At 50.5% G+C, this 23,183-nt stretch overlaps 1 protein-coding gene across 1 annotated transcript; it reads left to right on the forward strand.

The window, feature by feature from the left end:
* Positions 1–1,212: 1,212 nt before the first annotated feature.
* Positions 1,213–22,834, forward strand: C13H3orf70 (chromosome 13 C3orf70 homolog). The gene is made up of 2 exons (XM_040613715.1): positions 1,213–1,415; positions 19,661–22,834. The coding sequence occupies exons 1-2, from the start codon at positions 1,241–1,243 to the stop codon at positions 20,215–20,217; spliced, it is 732 nt and encodes a 243-aa protein (XP_040469649.1). The 5' UTR covers positions 1,213–1,240; the 3' UTR covers positions 20,218–22,834.
* The last annotated feature ends 349 nt before the right edge of the window (positions 22,835–23,183 follow it).

The following is a 23,183-nucleotide window of genomic DNA, read 5'->3' on the forward strand; positions in this document are numbered from 1 at the left end:
TAATGATTCTCTCAGCACATCTTCAAGAAGGTGTACAGCATGGAGACACCTCTGGGATCTATCCTAGGACAGACACCAAAGGGACGATCTGGGAATATTCTGCAGAACACAGAAAAATAAGTATTTTTTTACTACTTCTGACAAAGGGCTATTAGGTATTGCGCAAAGAGAAGTGACTATGAAAATCAGCAGTTAGATTTCTGTTCTAACAGAAAGCTGACTTCAACTCTCTTACTACTGAGCAGGGACAATAAAAACACAATTTACTTTCAAGCATACATGGAAACAAGCCCACCACTACACTCCGGAAACCTGATAATGTAGCCACTGCTCAAGAAAAAACCCACACTTGGCATAATCCAAATTTGACATAAAGATACGATCACTGGAAAATAACAATAGAATTTCATACCATTATTAACCAGAATTGTATCTCCTGATTATTTTACAAAATGGAAACCAAAGTTTATCAGTGTTTTCAAAACCACTGTGTGCTTAGAAAGAAATGGTTCTCCTGATGGGATGACCAGAGAGTAAGTAGCATGAAGCATAGGAGGCAAAACCAGCACTGGCTGCGCAAGGGCCACGGGTGCGAGCGGCTCGGTCTCCTGCTCCACCGACTCTGGCCCTGCCGGGACCACCTGGGCCCTAAAACAGCCACGAGACGCGCCGGGAGCGCCCCAGGTCACCGGTACCTCACCGTGTCACCGAGCTCGCCCTCCTCCTCCCCCTGACGCTCCTCGGAGGCTGCCGCCCGGGCGGGAGGGTGCCGAGCCCCCGGAAACGAGCCCGGCGGGGCCAGGGGAGCTCCGCCCGCCCTGGCCCGCGGCTCCCGGCCCGCCTCCGCCGGCAGCCCGGCTGGCTCGGCCGGCCCCGCTGGCTGCCCGCGCCCGGGCGCTCCCGCCGCTGACGGGACGCCCCTGAGAGCCGGCCGGCATCTCCCAGCGGCTCGGCACCGGCGGCGGCCGGGGCGGCGGGGCGGGGCGGCCCCACCTCCGCCCGGCCCGGCCTCGCACCCGCGCCCCACCGCCCGGCTCCCGGGTGTTCCGCGCACCGGGGCGGGGCGGGGGCGGGGCGGGCGGCCGGGCCCTGCCCGCGGCGCTGCCCCCCGCAGCGCTGGGCGGGCGGGCGGTCCCCGCTGCGGCTCGGCGCCTTCTCCGCCTCCTCCTCCTCCGCCGCCACCTCCTCCTTCTCCTCCTGGCCGCTGCGGCGCGGGGGCTGCGGGCGGAGCGGCGGCGCCATGAGCGGGGCGGCGGCGGCGAAGAGCGAGAAGCTGGACGAGGCTCAGGCGCTGGCCCGCAGCTGCGCGGGCAGACCCGACTTCCAGCCCTGCGACGGGCTCTCGCTCTGCGCCACCCACAGCCACGGCCGCTGCTTCCGCCTGCACTGGTGCTGCCACCTGGGATGGTGCCACTGTGAGTGAGCGAGCGCGCGGTCCCGGCGGTCCTCACGGTCCCTGCGCGCCGGCTCCCCTCGCCTCAGCGCCCCCCTCGCCTCAGCGCCCCCCTCGCCTCAGCGCCCCCCTCACCTCAGCGCCCGCCCTCTCTCACCTCAGCGCCCCCCCCTCACCTCAGCGCCCCCCCCCCTCACCTCAGCGCCCCCCCCCTCACCTCAGCGCCCCCCCCTAACTCGCCTCAGCGCCCCCCCCCCCTCACCTCAGCGCCCCGGCCCGGCCCGCAGCGCTCCCTGCCCGGGCGGCCGGCGGCGGCTTCGCGGGGAGCGCGGGGCGGGACCCCGGGGCGGGGGGTGGGCCACGGGTGACCCCCGTCAGGGAGGGCTGGGGCCGCTCTGGCGGCATGGCGGGGCTCCTCAGAGGCGCTGGAGGATGCACGGAGCAGGTGGTGCCCGGAGCAGCAGCCGGTGTCGAGCCAACTCTGTCGAAAAGGCGCCCGGTAACGACTTCGATGTCCGTACTCGGGGTGCTGATGTGTGTAACCGCGGAGGCCGGGATTGAACCCTGGATGTCCAAACATAGTTTGATGAATAATTAATCGCACAGAGCCTTGAGGAGCAGGCTTTTCCAGCAGCGCGTGGGTGCGGGGTCGGGAGGTGGTGATGGGGCTGCGTGCCTGGGTGGCGTCTCGGAGCCCGGGGGGCCGGGGTTACTGTCAGACCCTCGGGTGAGGGTCGCTTGGTGCTGCTGGAGGTGTCCCTGGACTCCTGGCAGCTCGTCCACCTCATCGGCCTGTCGCCATCTCTCCTTCAAGTCAGTCTCCTCCGTGGGGTCCCCCTCACACGCACTTTCTGCTCATTTTGCTTAATGGAGAAAAGGGCCTGCCTAGAAAGCCAGCTTTTATTTGGATGAGAGCACCTACTTAAGTACACGTTCTAGGAATTTCACCTTGATTTGGGGTTCATTTGAAATCGGTTTAGAACAATGTTTTTTCCTGTGCCCTGGAGTGAGGACTGTGTGGTGGCACAACTGTTTGCGTGAGAAGGTGCCACAGTCACCTGCTGCGCAGGGACGTGGATGGCTCATGGGCATTTCCTCAGTGACACAAGTTATGACCTGGATATACTCTTCCTAAATTTCTCTGGCCTCAGTTATTTGTGGTCATCGTCAAGATATATGAGCTGATAAGCACTCTAGCTTACAGGATCAGAGCTCAAAAGAGTGTGTTTATACACTGGAGATGTTACCTGAAGTCATTTGAGGATGGTCTGGGGAAGGGGAGGTTAAGTGCAGAGCTGGGAACACCTGGAGAAGTGACATTGCAGAGAAGGATCTGAGGATTAGGATGGATCACATAACTGAGTGTGCGTCAGCAGCAGGAGGCCTTTGTGGTAGAAAATCCAAAACCAGAACCCAAGCCTTCGCTTGGGGATGCATTAACAGGAGCATTGCAAGCATGCAATTTAATTAGTCTCCTCAGCTCGGTAATGATGAAACCAAACTGATGGGCTTAGTTTTGAGCATTGCACTTTAAAAAGCCATAGGAGAATTGTGGAGGTTCTGTAGGAGATCGCAGTGATCAGCTTCGAAAATATAATTTACAAGGGGGTGCAAAAGCAAAGGGGTTGCTTGGGCTGTAAAAGATTGAGGGAGGGAGGGGAGATGAGCTTTGCAAAGTGTAGAGCTAGCCTGGCAAAGAAAGCTGTGTTCTAGTTCTCTACACAGACTTGGAAGATAACCAGTTATCACTTAGTTGTGGCAAGGAACGTTTAGGTTTGGATATTAGAAAACATTTTAACTAGGAAGAGAAATGAAGCAAGGGAACAGAGTACTTGGGAAGGTAAGGAATCGTGGTCCTTGAAGGTCCTTAAGGAAGGCTTAGACTGGTGTGGCTTAGGAGTTAGAGCTGATTCTCACTTGGAAGGACCGCTTGAGATCCCATCCAACCCATAGCTTCCCTGTGGCAACCATAAGATTTAAAACGAATTCTAGGTTTTGCAAGGAGTACAGACTTCCTTCTGAATTCATCCTTTATGGCTAAGGAAACTTGGAGATACTTTTGCCCCGTGAAACTGTGATTTTAAAGGAAGTCAGTCATGTACCTAATTTTCCTGTTTAATCATCTGAAAGCCATGAAGAAGTGTGCTCCCTTCTTGCCCTCTTATTTCCTGATGCAAATTTCAGAGCTAAGGATCTCTTTGTATCCTGCTCCAGCAGAATGGGTTGAGTTGGGCTTAAAAGGGGTAAGAATGAGGCCTATAACAGACAATTCTATAGAGGTCAGAGCTGTAATTAAACAGTGTTGGGAGTTATCTTTTATAAACGCAGTGCTGTAATACTGACTTGGGAATCCTCAGACTGTTCTTGAAAGTGGTTTTCTGTAACCCTTAAGAGCTGTATTGGGGTATGGGAAACTCTACATCAATTAAAATGGCCTTTGAAGTATTATTTTCCATCAGTGTCCAAGGTCCTGAAGAACGTCAGCTTGGCTAAAGTGTGCTTACACTGAAAAATTACAAAAACTCACCACCGCGATGATGAATAGATTGTCTCCTCATGTGTATTCAGGATCACATCTGCTTACTTCGGTGACAGAAGCAATTTAGCATGGCAGAGCAACTTGGCTATAGAAGTAATAATTGAGAAAGAACCTAGTCTGAATTCCCCAAAGCCTTTTTTGTTAGCATGCTCTGAAGTGAGCAGTACTTTAAGCACTCTCTACCTCCAATGTTTTTCTGTCCGTAAAATGGCAATAATAGCTGGCAGGCGAGATCATAGAGTTTAGTGTTTAGCATATCCAGACAGCTCTGGAACCTCAAGTGCTGTGGGTATCTGTATCACTCTGTGTCTAAGCCTGCAAGTTTATTTTGGTTCGTTTTCAGTCTCTTTTGGGCTTGGTGGGGAGCAGATTTCCCTGTGAGGTGGGAGATGATTCTCTAAGGTGCCCTCGTGCCTGGGGAGCTCTGAACCCAACTAAAACCTCCGTGAACAGGCGCATGCAAAATGCGCGGCCATGGTGAGCGTGGGGAGGCTGCAGAGGCGAGGGCTGGCAGGGTGCACTGGGTGTCACTGGAGACACCTTGCTCTGTGGATGTCAGGGGGTCCAGGAGAGCAGGCAGCACCTCATGTCCTGCTGCAATAGGTGACCACAGCACCCTTCCCCTGTGTGCTGCCAGACATCTGCGCGCCTGCCAACTCCTGGCTCCATGTGGATGCGGGAGGAGGACTCAAGCCGTCGGAGTCCTCTTCCCTGCAGGGAAGAAGGTGCTGGCCCAAGAGATGTTTGAACTTCAGCCCCGATGCTTGTCCTGTTACACATTTCTCTTGCTTGCACTGCGCGCTTTCAGTCTGTCCCTGCGTGCATTCCCCTTGCCAGGGTGACAGCCCTCTGTTCACCTTCCTCCCCTCTGACAGCCTTGTGGGGTTTTGTTTATTAGATGCTGGTTGAGAGCCTTAAATTACTCAGATCTACTTTTTCCAAAGTCAGAGAAAACATGCGCCAGAGGCAGGGCTGCGGCAAGGTGTCAGTCTTCCTTTTCTCGCCTCTGGATTTCCACTGTGGCTCTGATTTGCACTGATGCTGTCAGCAAGGCTGCTGGCTGTGTGGCGGTACCTGCTTCTGTCAGAGGGGATCAGATCTGTGAGGTTACATCTGTCCTGACAGTGGCAGTTTGGCTGTGTTTTGCTAATTTTACTTCCTAAGAATTAGCTCACCAGAGAAAGCATCACACTTGATAGAATTACAAGATTGGCTTCATCCCTGGACAATGCAAAACCAGGGTATTCTCTTAAAACTGTGTTCATTCTTTTAATCTGAATATCTTGCATTATGTTAAACACCTTGCAAAACTCTCAGTATGTTATGCTGCAATTAACAAAAATACATGATGAATAATGGTTCTGCAATACTCTTTTCACAGCAGTTGTATCAATAGATGGTAATTGTGCTACCTTGCACTAGCCTTTCTGTGGTTTTCTTTTTTTTTTTCCCCATTTCAGCATCAAAAAAGCAGGCTTTTAGTTACATAAAGCCTCTTGCATATCTTATATTGAAAAACAAATGCAGCAAACAAATTTCAGTTCCACCACTTCAGTGAGATTCAGCTGTTTGAATTGCTTACAAGAAAACAAACCGAGCATGGGTGAAAGCTGTGAGGTCTCTGTTGGGTGGTCAGAAGGGGAAAACAGTTGCTAGGCTCAGACATGTAAAAAGATTGTGGTGGCAGTATAGGTTTTAAAAACCACAAGTGCTCCCCCGCCCTTGCGTTTTGCTAAGCGGTGTGTAACATTTGCAGGTGTGCCTTGAAATAGGTTCCTGCTCCCTGGTGTGCATCACGTAATTATGGGACTGTTATGCCCAGAGTTTAGATCCAGACCTGGCAGCTTCTGCGTGAGGTCAGGCAGGCTTGGCAAGAAACCCAAGAAACTGTCATTTCTCGGCCAGGAGGAGAAAATGGGTTTACATGATGGTGGCATGCCACAAAGGGCGTGTGTTTTCTGGGTGGTTTGGGGGACAAGGACTTCTCTGATTTTGGCTGTGCCAGCACATATGCTGGGGATGCAGAATATTTACATTTCTTCTTCATCTGCCTGCTGAATGAGGAGACAAGGGTTTCTCTTTGCCCTCAGAGCAGGCTCCATCGCTTCCTCGTCGTGGCTGGTTTATGGGTGCCTGCAGGTCCCCCGGCGGTGGGCAGCCCGTCACAGCCTGGCGTCTGCGGCCGGACTCTGCTGTGTGCTGGGGTGGTGGGAGGCGATGATCCGTCTCCCACAGCTGCTGCCAGGGAATGAAGCAGATCAGTACAGTCACTGCACCTGTGTGTACTCTGAGCAGATATTTGTTTCTTACGTTCTTCTCTACTCAAAATACCAGTGGTTTTATTTTTAACATTTTAAAATAAAAAATGTGTTTTCTGTCCCGCAAAACTGGTGAGAGCTCTTGGTCAAGGCCAGCCTTGATTATACCTCTTCCAGAGAGCAGGCTGTGGCACTGTGTCATACCGCATCCCCTGCCTGTCCTCTGGCAGGGTGCACACCCTGGCCCCGTGTGCCAGGTGCTGGTGTTTTCCCCCGCTACGCAGTGATGTGTGCAGCATAATACGAGTTGCTCAGTGCACACAAGCAGCGTTGCTGTGGTGTCTCTCCCACCTCTCGAGCGACAGAAGCTATCAGCAGGGGCTCTGACAATCTTTGAAGCCCGTGTAATTATTCAGAGCCCAGTCAGCCTGTGGGAGCCGTAAGCGGGGACTCGGCAAGGCAGCCTTTCTTTCCTGTAACAGACCACTGGTAAGTGAGCCAAAATGGTTATTGAAGGTATTCAAGTGCGTCGTGACAGAGCTTGGGGATCTAAAAAGGAGTCGTGTCTTCCTGCCAGCCAGCTTCTATTGATCCCTCCACGTTAGAGAAGCAGCTGCAGCCCTGGAGGGGATCCTAAAACACGCCCCGGGGTGCCCTGCAGTGTTGCATACATTGTAGATCTCCAAAAACCTTCCGTTTTTTCTGGTGGGTTTTCTCTGCACTGTTTTTTGGTGGCTACGAAATGCTTTGCCACGTCCAGGAGAGAGCAACAGGGCAGTAGCATACCAGTGGTTTCCGTGTGTCTCTGCCTGCGACAGGTGATGTGTTACTGGACCTTACTGGAAGTAGCCAGCCTGGCACTGGTGACGGCAACTTGAATTCCCAGCAGTGCTGTTCCACAGGGCAAAACTGTGTTCTGATGGTTGAGTTGCTGGATAAACGTGAAAAGATTTGTAAGGAGCTTATGTTCTAAGTTCTGAGTCTGAATTATTTAGAGTAGCTCATACATTTTTCTTTGTGAACGGAGCAGTGGGGCTATGAACTCTGGGGCTGGGTGTTCTCTGAAAACATGGCTTGTTTGGGGGGAGGATGATTGCAAATCCTAGGAGAAGCAGGCATTTTCCATCTGCTTTTGCTGTGAAAAGGATTTGAGCATCCATCCGGTTCAAGTCCGATGTCTGGACAAAACATTTGTGCACAAACAAGGCATTATGCTGAGCACCAGGCAAGAGCCGCAGAAAGGGGGATTTTTCAGCTTGCAGTGGGAAAAAACTTTTAATGAGGCTTTGCTGCCTGTGGCTGTGCAAGATCTTCTCTTCACCTGTATTTTGAAGGGCTCTGATATTCCAACTTCGTTTCAAAAAGCTGTACACAATGAAGGAAAGAATGTCAGCTTAATATATTCTGAAGTGTTACTCCAAGGGAAAACACTTATCTGCCGGTTTTTATGGGTGCACCATTCTGGACCTGGATTGTGTACAGCTTTGTTATAATCTGCAAATCACAGTATGAATGTGGTATTGATGCTGTGTCTCAGAAAGGGAACCCACGTCTAGATTCATCATACCCTGTGGGAACATCAGCACATTTGAAGGAACCTGCTGGCATTCATTTTGCAATACTTACTACAACGCAGTTATGTTTAGAGACATGCATGCTCTGTTATTATTGCTATTATTATTATTAACAAACCCCCTGATATCACTTAACAGGAATAGACCACAGGAATATCTTTGAATTCAAGTTACTTGCTGTAAGTATATCTTGCAGACTAACTCTTCTAGTTACAGAGAAATCACTGCGCTTCTTGCTCCGAAAGTCCTGAGAAAAAGGGGCCTTGTGTACCAAAACACTTTCTGCCAGCCAGAAAACCTTGTTTGTCATGCATGACTATGAGGCTGTGCTGCATACCTCTGTCTGTCCATCTGAGGAGCGTAATTCACAGAGAATTATGTCTGCTTGCCCAAAATGATCTGCTAGTAAGAGCCTCCAAGAGTTGCAGATAAAGGACATCTCTCTCCTGAAGCTGCTTGAAGGTTTAACCTGCTGTTTTCATGAAGCCTGCTCAGAACAGGTGTGAAATGATGAGGCTGTGGATGTTTCCTACTGGAAGCAAGTACTTCTGAAGGAAAAGTTCATGAATGCCACGTCCAGTCAGCTGGTGCATTTGTTTGTGAGTTCAGGAAGGTCTGAACAGCTTCGTGGTGAAGGCGGAGCCTCTGCTCCTGCTCACAGGTCTTCATTTGGGTAGAAGGCTTCAGGCACTGTTCTCACTGCACAGTAGCAGCTCGAAGATAAAATTTGTACTGGAGTACAGTGCCTGAAGTAAGCGTGTAGCTTCCTTCCTGGGCTCTGCAGGTGAGGAAATCTGTTTGCCAGCTTGAATCTGTGAGCGTGCTTACTCTGAGCACCTAAATGCAAGAGTGTATGGCTGCAGTGCCTTCTGGCACGTTCGCCTTGCTCTTGTGGCTGTCAGTGGATGTTTCGTGTGTCTTAAACTGCATCCCATGGTCATATCTGTCTTGCGTTGCCCTATGAGACAAACTGAGCCCTGAGGTTATAATCTTTGGGGTTTACATCCCACAGCTCTGCAGAGCTGTCCGTGCGCTCAGGTTGCTGGAAGCTCTGAAGAGGGCTGGCGGGTACTTGGCACAGGACCTCACATTGCCTGGCAGCGCCTGTGCGCTCATCAAGAATATGTTTTGTTGCTGTTCATGTTGATGCAACCAGCAGAGCTGGGCTTGTAGAGAATGGACACCTTGGGGGGTTTTTATGTAATGGCTCTCAATCTAACCAGCTCTGCCTTACACTTCATGACTCACTTCGAGCCTTGGTAACTCAGTTCTGCACATTGATAAGGCTGTACCAGAAATTTTTGTTTCTATAAAGGACAAAACCCAAAATGCTTTACTCACAAGCATTGTAAGATGTTCCAGAATGATAGCTGTGACAGTGTGGGCTTAGCTGTTGATGGATGGCACAGGCTTATACTAATGTAAAAAGCTCGTTGACAGTAGATTGGATTCCAGGTAGTGCATATATATATCTCTCCTTATATATATGTATCTCTTCTCCCCCCTCTCCACACATAAAGTGACCCTGTTCTAGTGTATTGTGGTTTTTATTCCAGCACCTTCATGAATTTATCTATCCACAAGATACAGAGTATGTTTTCATAATGACTTTGATTCTTCCACTAATCAATTTTTATGTAGTGGCTGATAACAGAATTCAAGTGCAGTTAGCGCAATTTAGAGACGTTTTTGCCAATAGTTGAGTATATTCACATAGGTGAAAGTCAAAAACCTACTGGGAAAGTAAAATCTCATTGCTTGGCAACTGAGCCTTGTTTGTAATATACCCGTAATTTAATTTTGGCAACCTAACAGTTGGAATTTATACATAACCTATGTTGTAAAGCAATTTCAACAAGAGGCATCCATTTGAATTCTTGTTCTTGCTGGTGGCTGTGGAGTTTAAGAGCCCATGTGTGCTCTCAAAACTGCTTCTGTCCCTGTACCCATCCCTAGAACGTTTTCCCTGCTGTGCCCAGCAAGAGCGTTGCCCCTTTCACTGCTTGACGCGTGCTGCCGGTGCTGGAGAGATCTGCAGCTGTTCCAGGCAGGGTGCTTGGCTGCTCCACGTTTTGTGCATGTAGCTGCCTGTGGTGTTTGGATTTCAGTGCTTTGCTGATCTGGAGCCACATTCCAGGTGTTTTCACTCACTCACAGGTGCTGCTTGTCCCTGGTGAAAGGCTCAGACCGTCAGGTGTGCCAGGGTGGACGGATCAGCTCCTGCAGTCCACCTGTCTGTAGGCAGGGCAGGCAAAAGAGGGACTCACCTTTGTCTTTGTTTCCCCTACCCTCTGCCTCTAGACCTCGGCGCTCCCCAGCTGATACTGTGGGGTCTTGGCTTTCCTGGTGTGAAACCAAGGGTGATGCTTTTACCTCTCTGCCTGCATTCGCTCACCCTGCTGCAGCAGCAAGTGCTGAGTTTGCTCCTGCCTGCGCTGTCCAGCTGCTCCGAGCCGTTTGCCCACTGTGACATGGTGGCCTGCCTCCGCGCCGCCAGGGGTGGTACTTGGTCTTTTATTTTTTCATGCAGAGCATTGCTGGCTCCCACAGCCCTCCAAGGGAAGGGCTGGTACCACACCTGCACACATCAGCTCTAGACATATTTTGGGCATAAGCAGGGAGAGCCGTTCTTTACATTCTCCAGAAGCGGGTTCTGTAGAGGCTTGTATTAGAAGTGTGAAGAGCAGTTTGAATGAAGTCTGAACAAAGGTGTGTGTAGATCAGCAGCAGGAGAAGCACTAGGAGGAGGGTTAAAAGAATGGCCCGTATTGATAATAAGGACGCCGTTCCCAGCAGTGGAGTTCAATGTGGTGTTTGTCAAGCCCGAAGGCTCGCACTCTGGTAAGGCCACCGCGCAGACGACTCGTCAGCAGGAGACCCTGTACTCTGACACCAGGATGGGAGCAGCACAGGTACGGCACATCACCTACGCCAGGGTCTCCTGTCGGCCCACCAGGAAACCAGGCTGGAGCCATAAAGATGCATCTATTCCAATCTATACAAAGCAACCTTCTGCCTCAGCTGCCTCCTGTCAGTGCAGAGCACGGGTCTTCTTGGGTGGTACAGTCCTTTGGAGAGGACTTCCCCTTCAAGAACTCATGAGCTGTTCTGTTTGTTTGAGAATTCACAGGAGAACATTCCCATCACATACAGGGGCTCGCGGGTGCCCTCCTGTGCACCTGGGAGGCGGCTGTAACTTGTCTGTGGTGCCTGTGATTTCTCTGTGCCAGGAAGCGCCATGGGGTTGTAGGTAGCTTCTGACACTGATCTGTGCTTATCCTTCTTTGTTACCATATCAGCACACTGCCTGTCTGCGTGAAAATGATGGGATGCTGAAGCTTGAGCAGATGGTGCACAGGGATGGTTTTGTAGAATAAATATTTAGCACTAAGCCATTTTTTGCTATTTTCTCTACTGAATTTCAAAAATATCTAGCATAACTTGGGGGATACAGTTTTTCAGGCAACCGTGCAAAGAGCGACTGTTCTCTCCCTTGGGGGTGGTTCTGTAAAGGGTTGTTGGAAGGCAAATACCCTTGGTTCAGAGCTCGGGTTGTGATGGCCAGCACCTAGCTGCTGTTACTAGTGGCAAGCTGCCTTGTGGAGGTAACCCAGACTGCCTGCACGCTTTTCATGCCTGCACTGCCACGTGTGCACGTTCTGGAAGTGCAGCGTGGGGCTGTGCTGGGGCTGCCCTTAGCAGTACCCATGTTAAGTGCGGCACTTCCCACAGGGCACTGAAAGGAGCAAGCTCCTTGCACAACACACCTGTTGGTTGCTTTTTGGGGTATTGGTATTCTGTTCCCTTACAATGGTTAGTAAGCAAATATGGCCCTTTTAAGAGGGCTTATTGGCCGCATGAAATATTTCTCAAGCCTTCGGGGTTGCTTTTCCTTTACGTCTGGTAAAACTGTGTAAGCAGTGAGAGGAAAGAGCAGAGATGATGGAAGGAAGCTCCAGGGTCTATTTGCATTTAAGAGTTACCTGCTCTTAGGACAGACATAAAACCCTGAAAGGCTTAGGCAGCTCACAGCGTGTACCATCGTGATCCTTTTTGTATTTAAAACAAATGAAGACAAATGGGCATTAACATACAAATCTGCTGAAGAAAAACTTTCTGATCCCGCCCCCCCCTTTCTTGGTTTCCTTTGAAAAGCTTGTGGCTCATCAAGTCAAAGGCTGTCACAGCTGTCTCTATACAGCACCAAGAGGGAACACTTCTTCACATGAGAACTAGCAACTGTAGAAAATCACTGCTGGGGGAGCCACTGTAGAAACGTTGCTAGATCAGTTCTTTTCTGTGCTTAGATGGGATCAGGAAGGGGATGGATTTGTTAGTGCTGTGATGCAGCTGCTTCTGTGAGAAGGTGCTGGTTGAAATGGCAGGCTTCTGTTAGGTCAGAGCTTGCTGATGTTTGCTGGTGTAACTGCTAAGGCCCTCTTGCATGACTTCTTTTGTGGTGGTGGGGTAACTGGTGTGCCTTTGCAGAGTTGTCTTGTGTCCTTAGAGTCTTTTTTACGATCCTTTGCTGTGCCTTCCTAGCTATGCCAGAAGTACTGGAAATTTGCAGGATGCTCTTCACGTTCCCTTCACTAGAAATGTGTTTGAACAATCTCAATGCTTTTTCAAAGTTGCTTGGAAGAAGTGCAGGGCAAAAATATCTCTTGCATTAAGGTGTTGCATATCTTTATCTATGAGGGTCCTTCAATATTGATGAGCATTTCAGTTATGCATCGTCATAACCACCAGCGGCGCAGTTCAGCTTTACTTGGGGTTGTACTGTAAATCTGACAGTGGCTCAGTGTCTTGAAACATTTTTCTTTTTCTCTGGTGCCTTATTCCACATCTCACATCCCCAGTGCAGCCCATGATGTTTTGCTAGATATGACATGGTGGCTATTCAGTGTGATACAAAGCAATAGAAAGTGGGTTAGCAGTAATTTTTTTTTTTTTTTTTTACATGTGCCATCTGTAAATGTACTCCGGACTTCTCCTTCCATTTGTTCTTGCCCCTCTGGAAAAGCTATTACTGTGCTCTAAGCAAAGTGTAATTTGAAGCTATTATAGTCCTTGGTGAATATTTATGGTTAGGGCAATCTTTGTTTGCAAAGGTTTGTTGTTCCAAGCTGTGCATATAATTGGAGAGAGAAAGAAGGAGGAAGAGCGGAGGCAGTCATTTTGTTTGCTGTTGCAGCCGGTGGGGCTGGAAGGCAGCGTCCCCGTGTAGGTGTGCAGACCAGCGTCACACTTCCAGATGACCCTTCTACTCTGCTCAACGCTTCTGAAAAAAAGTGTGGTGGGTACCTCAAGCAGGCGTAGGGTGCTGAGTGCCTGTCAATACACATCTCCAGACTGCAGCAGCAAGCCTTGCCTTGCTTTACTCTGCAAAGGAGGAAAACCCACCGTCTGTCCCGACTTTGTTTTGTCAGTGGTGAAATGATACCCAGTCCCTTCCCGCGCAGGGGCTGGGGCCAGCCCAGGCTGGTCTGTTGTGGCAGAACTGTCTGCCACCTGTGCCACCCACCACCCCGGGGATCCTGAGATCTTGGAAAACCAGCTGGGTATTTGGCAGCTTACGTGCTGTCCTTGGGCAACTGTGCCAATCCAGGCAGCAGCACACTACTCCAGCTTGTAGCTGTCATCACCTGCGAGACAGCTTCATTTAGACGTCAGAAGGGTGTGCATCCAGTCAGCTCTTCCTAAAGAGGCAGACTTGTCTCTCCTGCCACACTGATGAGATATGAAACAAACCCTGCTGGAAGAATGCTTGGTAGTTCTCCATCTTTTGCTATGAAGAAAGCCAGAGCTTGAGAAGCTGATCCATTGGTTTCCCCATGCAGAGAGAGATGTAGAATAGCAGCCGTGCAGTGAACTCCCTGTGGAATACTGCAGAGTCCCTCCAAGCTAATACTGTCTCCTGTTACACATGCATTATGAATACTTGCTTTGCCTTCATTCCTTCAAAGCTGTGTGGTATTTAATTAGAATTTGTTTATGTTCTTCATAGCGGGACTCATTTTCTTCTCCCATAACCTTATTTTTGTGGCAGGGTTGTGTGCGGCAATAGGAGGGCGTTGCACAGCTGGAGTGAGAAACCTACCTGACTTTGCAACAGAAGGTCGCCGGTGCCGTTACAAAGGTGTAGCTTCGGGCAGAAACAAGTCACCCACGTTTAACCAGCAGCTCTCTGCCGTTAAACCATGGGAACCAGCTGCACACGCCCTTCGTGCACCTTTCTGCGGTAGGAACAAGCAGCTGCCTAAACGTCAGCCCACATGCTTTGCCCTGCGGTTGGGGTCCCTGCTCCAGCCCCTCTGAAGCATCTGCTGCAGCCAAGGGCACTGAAATCTCCAGTGGGATGAGCGCTGGTTCTCCAGCGGCGCCTGGGCTGGGTGCTCTCACCGCAGTGCTCAGCCAGCTGGGGCACACGGAGGCAGCTCCTAAGCGGTGCTGGTTAAACGGAGCCAGGTGATGGTAAATAGCATGCAGTGAGCAGCTCTGCGTTAACCTCACTGATCTTGGGAGAGTAGATGAGCTGGCAAGATTGGAGGGTGTAGAAATATTTGCCCAAGCAGCTGCAGGGGCAAGAATACTTATGAAAAAAGCTTCTATGTTTCAGTTAAAAGACGTCTAAATGTCTTGCGTGCAAACAAATCCGCATGGTACATATCGCTGACTTGGAGTCTTAGGATCCACAACGGAAGGTCCACAGCTATCTTTACCACTTTCTGAAGTGCAGCGCAATTCACGTTGTTATTTATTAGGAAATAAAAATAATCCTTCAAGGCAGCATTTTGAGAGGGTAAAACTTGAGAATTTGTTATGAGAAATCTCACTGCTGAAAGATGGATTTATTCTTTTTTTTTTTTTTTTTTTTTAATATGCCAAGCACATTAATGAGTGTCAGAGGTAAACTAGAATGCTGAGACGAAGGGAAATAGAGAATAAAATCTTTAAGCTGTACCTCTGCTTATTTCATGGTTAAGTTATTTTGTATTAGCCACGGAAATTGCTGCTGTGTCTGTTTGGTGAGGATGCATGCAGACTGCTCAATTAGCAAAGAATCAGAAAGAAGTGACCTCGTGGCTGGCTTCTAAAGGCTCTTACTTGTTTTTTTTGTAAGCAGGAGACACTACAGTACAGCTTGCAATCGATCACCCATGTAGTTCTGGCAATCAGTGCCACAGACAGGCTACACTGATCCCTCTCTGCACACACCCACCCACCCACCCCAGTGTGCATTTGCTTTTGGGGGTGAAAAATTTTCCAAGTTGCCTGAGTTTGCTCAAGATCTGCAGGTCATGACAACTCACTGTTCTGCTGGGTTCTGCCTTAACCTGCTGGCAGGTGTCACTGCAGCAGGGTGCCAGGGCTCTGGTGAACAGCATCCATCTGATTTGGCAATAAAAATCCTATTTCTGTGAACAGAGAAGCAGGAAGATGAGCATTGCCCAGTACTTACCTCCTCAGACACATATGAATAGTTCTTTTGCAGTTGGGTATTGGCTTTACTGCATGCTAATTCTCTGGAGGATTAGTTTTTTGGGGCTTTGGCAAGGGTCAGTTGAATAATGAAGAAATGGAGAAACAATCAGTCCTTTTTAGTTGTGCACAAACGTCTGTCACTGTGTCGCTGAGGCCCGACAAAGAGATGCAGTGTTCCTGGAGAATCACGCTTTGCGAGCATGTAGCTGCAGAAAGTGTAGGTACCGGCACAGGCTCCCGGCGGTGACAGTTAAGCGCAGCCTGCACCCTTGCTTCTGAAGTCTCATTGTCTCGCGTTTCATCGTATCGTCTGTTAACATATGGCTGTCATGGGTAATTGAGACTTATCATGAAAATGGTTTTGGCAGAGCCTGGTTTCACACGTTCCCTGTTAAGCACCCAGGAGAGGCATGGGCTGCTGCTTCCTCCGAGCCGTTTTGCCACGGTGGTGGTGGAACTGTGGAGCTAGAACTGTGACACTTCTCCATAGCTGCTATTACAGTGCTCCAGAGCGTCCCAAACTTCTGCAAATGCAGCAAACTGCTTTTCTCAGAATTCGGTGCTTGATTTTCAGACACGTGTTTGGCACGTGCGGTATTTTTCCTTTACGGAATTGCTGCCATCCGCGGAGGCAGCGGTGGCAAGTGACCCAGGAAACGACTTGTGGTGCAGCGTCTCGTCTGGCATCTGTATTTGTGCAAAACTGTCATTTACAGGAGCATTCATCAGTGCAGCTCGATTACAGAGTTCTTCAACTGACTTGGTTGGAATAAATAGGCAATAAATTACATGCTAGCATATTTAAAAGGAATGTGTTGGAATAGGTGCTCAAAATACTATTCTGTCATAGACTTTTGCCAGCTGTTTAAAGTCAGCAAAAATATTGCTGTTTATTTCAGTGGGAGTTCAAGCAGACCAAGATGTATTTTAAGAGAACGTGGGGACTTGTGCTTTTGGGATAATTTTCTGTTAAAAAGACACCCCTGCCAATCCTGCAGGCTGCAGGGGGAGGGGATGATCATATTTTTCATTTCTGCATCTATTTTTCTTGGATGCATCACAGCTCAGTGTTTGCGTGTGTTATGTGGGGTAAGGAGTTGTGAGGCCATAACCACAGCTGAGTCCGTGCCCCAGGCTGTGAGCACCAGCACCCCTCAAGGAGGGACCGGGTCATGTGTTAAACCAGAAAGTTTAATCTGTCTAAAATAAACAAACTTGGCCCTAAAACTAGCTGAAACGAAACAAAATTGTACCGGAAGTCTAAAGAAATGCAGAAATCTGTTCATGTAGAAAAATCTTTTTTCCATTGGGCAATTCCTGTTTTACCCTGGCAGAGTTTGTCCTTGGAACGTGAGGAGATGGTGTCAGCCTCTGGAAGGTCACACAAACGGGGAGCTGAAATCCTCTGTGAGCAGAATCGCCACCATTTGCTTCTACCCTGCAATTAATGCCAGCAGGGCAGTTTTCAAACACGCAGAGAATTACCACATGCTGCTGCAATGGTAAAACAACCAGCTGAGCTCCGGGGTAACACCTCATCTCCCCCTGCCCCCACTTGTTTTTTTGTTTTTTTCTTTTTCTTTTTTTTTTTTTTTAAGTCGTCAAACCGATGAATCAAAGATTTGTTATTTGATGTCCATGCTGTAAGCTACCTTGGCTTAAATCCCCTGCTTGCTCCTCCCAACACCCCCAGCCTTCTGCCAGCACCTGGTGACTATTTTAAGTGGAAAAATATAGTCCCGTTGTGCAGAGACCTGGGGGTGGGGGTGGTTGTTTTTTTTTGGTTTTGTTGGTATTTTTTTTAACCTTGATCCTGTTAAAATCTTCACCAGGGCCTGCCTTGGACACTTCAAGAGAGGTGGCACAAAAGTGAGTTGAGAAATTTTTTTTTCACTGACAATGGAACGGAATAGGAGCCCACACAGAATCCCTCCAAACACACGGATACGTACAGCACCGTGGTTTCAGGCGAGGGTAGGCTGCGTTTGTTTCCGTGAGCTGAATTTTATCAGATGCTGTTCCAACCAGCAGCACTCTAATCAGCCATCTGTGTGGCTTTGCAAGACAGTAGCATATTTAACGTTCACTAATTTCAAAGAAGGATTTCTGGAGGCCAGACCGTGGCCCAAAGCCATGGGCAGCCGCTGTTGCAGCGGAGCTGAGGTGAGCCCACCTGCCTGGAGGAGCTGTGTCAGCAAGGTCTGAAACACGCCCGAGGGACCCCATCCCTCGGTGACTGCCGGGACCGAAATCCCTGCACTGCCACTCCCAAGGGCACCGGTGCGGGAAGGGCTCTGCTCTGCCTGCGGCTGAAGCGTTGCGTTGTTTGATGCTAGTGCTTAATTCCTCTGAGTCACAGCAAGTTCAGAAGCGAGGCGGTGGGATGTTGGGAAGATGGCAAGGGCAGAGGATGGCTTTGTATTTTCTGCCATCCGGCCGTAATTAAACAGGAGGGAAAAAAAGTGTGTTTTATTTTCACTGAGCTTTTTCAGTGGCTTTGTTAACAATCATCATTCTGCAGATCACAGGAAAAAAGTGCTTGATGAGGCATTTGAGGGGAGCTGGTCAGATTTATTCACAACATGTTCTTTCCCCCTGCCCACCCGCTGCCACCGTCTTGCTGCTCTCAGTCTGGCTTGGCTCGCTGTTCTTTCCCATGGCATGACTCGGTGGGCTCTTCTCTTGGGCGCGCCTGGTGCTCCTTCCTCCGAGCCTGCTTGCTGCGTTTGCTGGCCTGGCAGCGTGCCTCTCCCACGCCCCGGGGCTCCCCGGGGCTCTCCTTCGGGCTCCGTGCTCTTTGCCGTGTTTCCTCTCTTCTCCCTGCCCTTCCGCTGTGGGCATCTGCAGATCCAGCGGAGAAGCGCAGCCGACTTCCAGGCGCGTTCCCCTCCCAACGCCACAGAGCAGCTGGGGTGGGAAGACCCTTCCCCAGTGCTGGAGCCTTCCCCTGCTGGCGCCGGAGCTGGGCTGGCGAAGCACAGCCGGTGCGTGGGCCCCGGCTCCTCGGCGCTGGCAGAGCCGTCGAGCACCCGGGCTGCTGCGGCCACCAGCCGGGGTCTCAGCCTGGCCCGTTGCCAGCGCTTCCAGCAGGCGGCTGGGGCACCGGCTGCCATCCCGTCGGGAACGTGCAGGGTCAGGGCCCTTCCCACGGGTGGATTCCCAGGCTGAGGAGGGGATTTTGTACTGCAGAGAGGCATGGCGGCGGGAGCGAGTGAGTCCATCCTTCAGGAGACGACAGCCCTTCTGCTGCTGCTGTCCTGGGCCCTGCTCAGCTCCCTGAGCAGACACGCAGTCACTGCTCCGGTTTTCCAAAGGGACGGGCTGCACCTACCTCCGAGCTGCTAACACAAAACCATGGGGCAGCTCTCATCACAGCGCAGCTGGAATCGCTCCTGCAGCAGGAATTCGGCAGCTTCCTGCTCCTCACCTGGAGAGCTTCAAGCATCAAAATGGTCCTTCAGTGCTTTGATACTTTTTTTCAGCCTTTGCAAAGCAGTATTTGCAACTCGTGCATCAAAACTCTTCTGAGCCCCACTGCTTGCAAGTCTGCTGGAAATTTGTGCTTTCATAGCGTATGAGCCCCTAGGGAGACATGAATTTTTCAGAGGCTTCGTGCAAATAAAATGCAGCATTTTACAGTCTCAGGCATAGCCTCAGGTTTCTCAGTTTTTCCTGACAAAGTACTGATTTTCTGCTCTTTTATTTATTTCTTTGCTCTTTCAGCAAAGATTTTCAGCTCACACTTGGTTCAGCTCTATATAACCAACATAATCCTATTTTCTTACTACTTAACCAGATAATCAAGATGCCAAAAGCATTTATATGGCTTCAGAATTCCCTTATTTTCTGCCTTCAAATTCTAATTGCAGTCATGTATGAACCTCTGGTTTATAATACAGAAAAACACGATTTAGTCCCCAGAAAAAAAGAACATGGAAACACGTGCAGGGAGATTCATTGTAATTTGGAACAGTAATAATATAATAAGATTTTGAACATTGTAGCGAAGGAGTAAGCTAGAACTTCTCTGTGTTCAGTGGAAAAAAACCTCCAAACAACTCCCTGAGCATCTTTTCAGTTTTTCTTTCCCCTAGGAAGGGGTGCAGGCAGTCCGTCCCACTTAGCTCTGGAGCGGTGCCCCTGGAGTTAGTTTTCCAGAGTTAGTGATGTCCTACAGATGTCTGTGAGGCAGGGGCAGGGAGAGGAGCAGGACCGGGAGGAGGAGGGTTATGCTTATCTGAAGTTGATTGATCAGAGGATGCATAGGAGGAGAGGACTGAACACCTTGAGGCAGCTGCTGGCTGCAAGGAACCGTTGTTTATTGTCAATGGCCGAGGGAAAGCGTCGTGTCGTCAGTGTGTTTCTAACTGAAGGATCACCTTTAAACACCGCCCTTCTGTTTTCCCCACAGGTAAATATGTCTATCAGCCCATGACACCCGTAGAGCAGCTCCCCAGCACCGAAATACCCATTCGCCCTCGGGAGGCTACAAACACCATCCAGATTTCCGTCTCGCTCACCGAACACTTTTTGAAGTTCGCGCCCGTCTTCCAGCCCCCCCTGCCCCCTGACTCCCCGCAGTTCTGCACGATCGCAGACCTCTTCATTGACAATTACCGCGTGAAATGCATCAACGGGAAGATGTGCTACGTGCAGAGGCAGCCTCCCCCTGTGCCCCACAAGGTAAAGCCCGAGGAAGTCCCCGTTCGCAATGCCTTAATCACAAAAGAGAGCAATACGCCAAAACCAGTTCACTGCTCGTCCCCTTCCAGCTCTGAGGACTCCGGGATCAATGCGGTGGGGGTTCACTACATGGAGTCGTGTGACGAGGACACAGAGGGGGTGGCCGAGCTCAGTTCAGAAGAAGATTACAGCCCGGATAGCAGCTGGGAGCCGGACGAGTGCCCGCTCTTGTCACCCTCGCAGTGCGAAATGGAAGTGATTGAGACTATAGAAACCACTGTGTGACCCGACGTGTTGGTGTGAGAGCGGGCCACTTCCCACTCAGTAATGTTGCTTTTGTAGTATTTATATTTTCTGTTTTTTCTGACAATCCCTTTTTTTCCAGTGCACTTGATATTTCAGATTCCTCATGGGAGTGTGGTCACAGGACTTGCATACTGGTGACTAGCAGCAGCCTGAGCAATTTTAACACGTTCTCAGCCTGATCAGATCTCCCACGTCTGCACATAAGGTAGTGATAAATCTTCAGACTTTTATAGCTGAAATAGCCCCTTTCCTTGGTCTGGGTTACATCAGATCCTACTTCTCCTACGAGGACGTTCCACTCGAGGTGTTTCCACCTGTCAGGATGTTTGCAGTGGGCCTCCAAAGCACAGCGGGGGAGCTGGTGCAGCATGCCTGCGAGCAGCAAAACCAAGTTGCCCTTACTCTTTCTCAAACAGCCACGCGAGGTGCGGCAACAAGAGGCTCTTTCCGTCTCTGTCTGTCCCTGCGCGTTGTCCATCCTCTTCTCCAGTGCTGGTGCGACCCTTCTCGGAGGCGGTCGCACCGCTCTTCCAGCGGGTTGGTATGGCAGGCTAGAGAATGCACAAAGTGCCTCCAACTTTTCTCCAGGCTATGCACCGAGCATCTGCTGAGTTAGGTCAGGCTCTGGAATCTCCTGAGAAGGCAGCTGTTGCTCCGGATGGGGGATCAGTTGCCTGGATCCAGCTGGTCCCTTTGCTCTACGTGGATCTCGGGAAGGGGATCTGGCTTTTGCAGCTTGGCAGGAGGGGGAGCAGGCAGAGATGAAGCGTGGCGTCTAACCAATACCATGCCAGACCGGGGTGTAGAATGACAGGCGAAGGAAGTGACTACCTCCAAACACACAAAATCCGCCCTCAGCTTTGCCTGCTGCTTCCTCCTGTGCTGCTCGGTGCCGGACACGTGCGCTCAGGACCAAACGGCCTCAGGGCCTGCGTTTGCCCGAAGAATAACAAAAAGTTTATCAGCCACACCACTGTGTCGGCAGAGCTTGGGAACAGCGTGGAGGTGCCGGGAGGTGGCCTACGGGCTCGGTGGTGCCATGCTTGTTCAAGAACAGCCCCAGGTCAGTCTTGTGGGCCAAGGAAGCTTTGGCTCCGGCTCCTTGGCGCCCGGCTGGGGAGCGGGTCCTGAACAGGGCTCTCCTCCAGCAGCCGCTGCCGGCGAGCTGGCGTGCTGGCCCTTTGGCTTCAGCCCTGCCTGACAAACACATCGGCCTCAGATTTCAGTCAGCTTGAAGCAGCTGGAGTCAGTAATAACTGCGGCTTTAACAGCATTACTGAGTTTGTGTGTTTGCTGTTTCCGTTCAGAAGTCACTGGTGAATATAAGGCTGTATAAATGTGTACAGTTTAGTGATCGATACTAGATTATAGTCCGTGTTATAGGATGGCTCATCTCTCACTGAATCCTGACAATGTATTACTAATTTTATACACTTTGTAATCAGTATCTTTAGAAAATGTTTAGGCAACAGTGTGTGTGTGTGCACATGCGCGTGGGCTAGGAGTTTACCATAAATGGGTATAAAGTAATACTGTCCTTTTTAGACTAACACTTTCAGACAAAAATAATAGGTTTTATAGTTTTGATGATTTACATAAAAAAGTGCAATGCTTGTTAAATGAGGAACTTGGGCCATTGCATGAACAGATATATTCTCACAAGGCACCTGAAAATACTCTGTTTTTTCTGAGGGCATTTAAACGAAGGCCGTAGTAAAACAATAGGATTTATTTATTTTTTAAGTGCGGGGTTGTCTTTCTCAGTTAACTAAGGTTTCTAACGTTTTAGTGTCTTTTGCCCATTCAGACACATTCCATAGGTAGAAGGAAGCATTGTGTATAAACCTACAGCATTTATTCATATTTAATCTTTCAATTGTAATCTGAGGGAAGAGTTGGAAAGCTCGCTCGCGTGCCTGGCCTGCCTGAGCTCCCTTCCTGGGAGGACGGGGTGGGCGGCAGCTGCACCCCCCCAAGGGGCTTCTTCCCAAGGACAGGGTGCTCCTCCCCAGCCCTCGCTGTGGTGCCAAGCCCAGGAAAGGGCACCAGGACCCCCTGACTGGGCACGAGCTCACCGTGCTCGCCAGCCAGCGGGAGCCACCTCCTGCTCCCGTTCGGGGGCACCGGCTGTGAGCGTCGTGAAGTGCAGCGGGGTAGTTATGACCCAGACTTACCGTAAGCTCCTGCGGTCTCGCAGGTTCCTGTCACTGTCGTCAGGATACATTCTTTCTTAACTGTAAGTAATTAGCAATATTCACAAGCTGTGAGTTGTCTCCTACCCAGGATTTGTTCAGATGTCTTAAGCACAATAAGCTGCCTCTTCCTTCTGTTGTACCTGTAACCGTCAGTGGAGCAGCCTGGTGCGGGACAGGGCTGGCGCGGGACGGCGTCTCAGCAGCCAGCGCAGCGGTGGGTTCTCACTGTGCTCCATCACGCGCCCCAGTTCAGAAACACGCTCCTCACAGAAACGTGATTTCTTTTCTTTGCACAAACACTGGCGTAGACGTGCTGTAAGAGACGTGCCCTGGGCTCGTTGCTCCACTCTGCCAGGGAGAGGTGTGTATATTTCTTCTTTAATAAAATACTAAACAACGGAGGTTCTGCTTGTCCTAACTCTCTCTGTATCCTCCGTACTAGGGTGAAACATTCTGGTGCTTCCAGCAAAGGAAGGGTCGCTTACAGCTTCGGATGGTGGCACCTGAAACCCACCCAGTGCTGGGCAGAGGCATGTAATAACCAGGTGGAGCACACCAGGCCCAGCCCCAGCTGGGTTTGGGCCCCGGTTAGTACTGGGGCTGGTGGGCAGCCTCAGGGCCCAGTTCTCACCCGCCTGCAAAAAGAGCTGCCCCAGCCGGGGGGCAGGGCAGCGGGGACAGAGCTGTGAGCCCAGGCTGACGCCTGGCAGAGTTCAGCGGGCCGTAGCCCCTGGCCTCGCCTCTGGCCAG

Source organism: Falco naumanni, chromosome 13, assembly GCF_017639655.2.
Source record: "Falco naumanni isolate bFalNau1 chromosome 13, bFalNau1.pat, whole genome shotgun sequence".
Lineage (NCBI taxonomy): Eukaryota > Metazoa > Chordata > Aves > Falconiformes > Falconidae > Falco > Falco naumanni.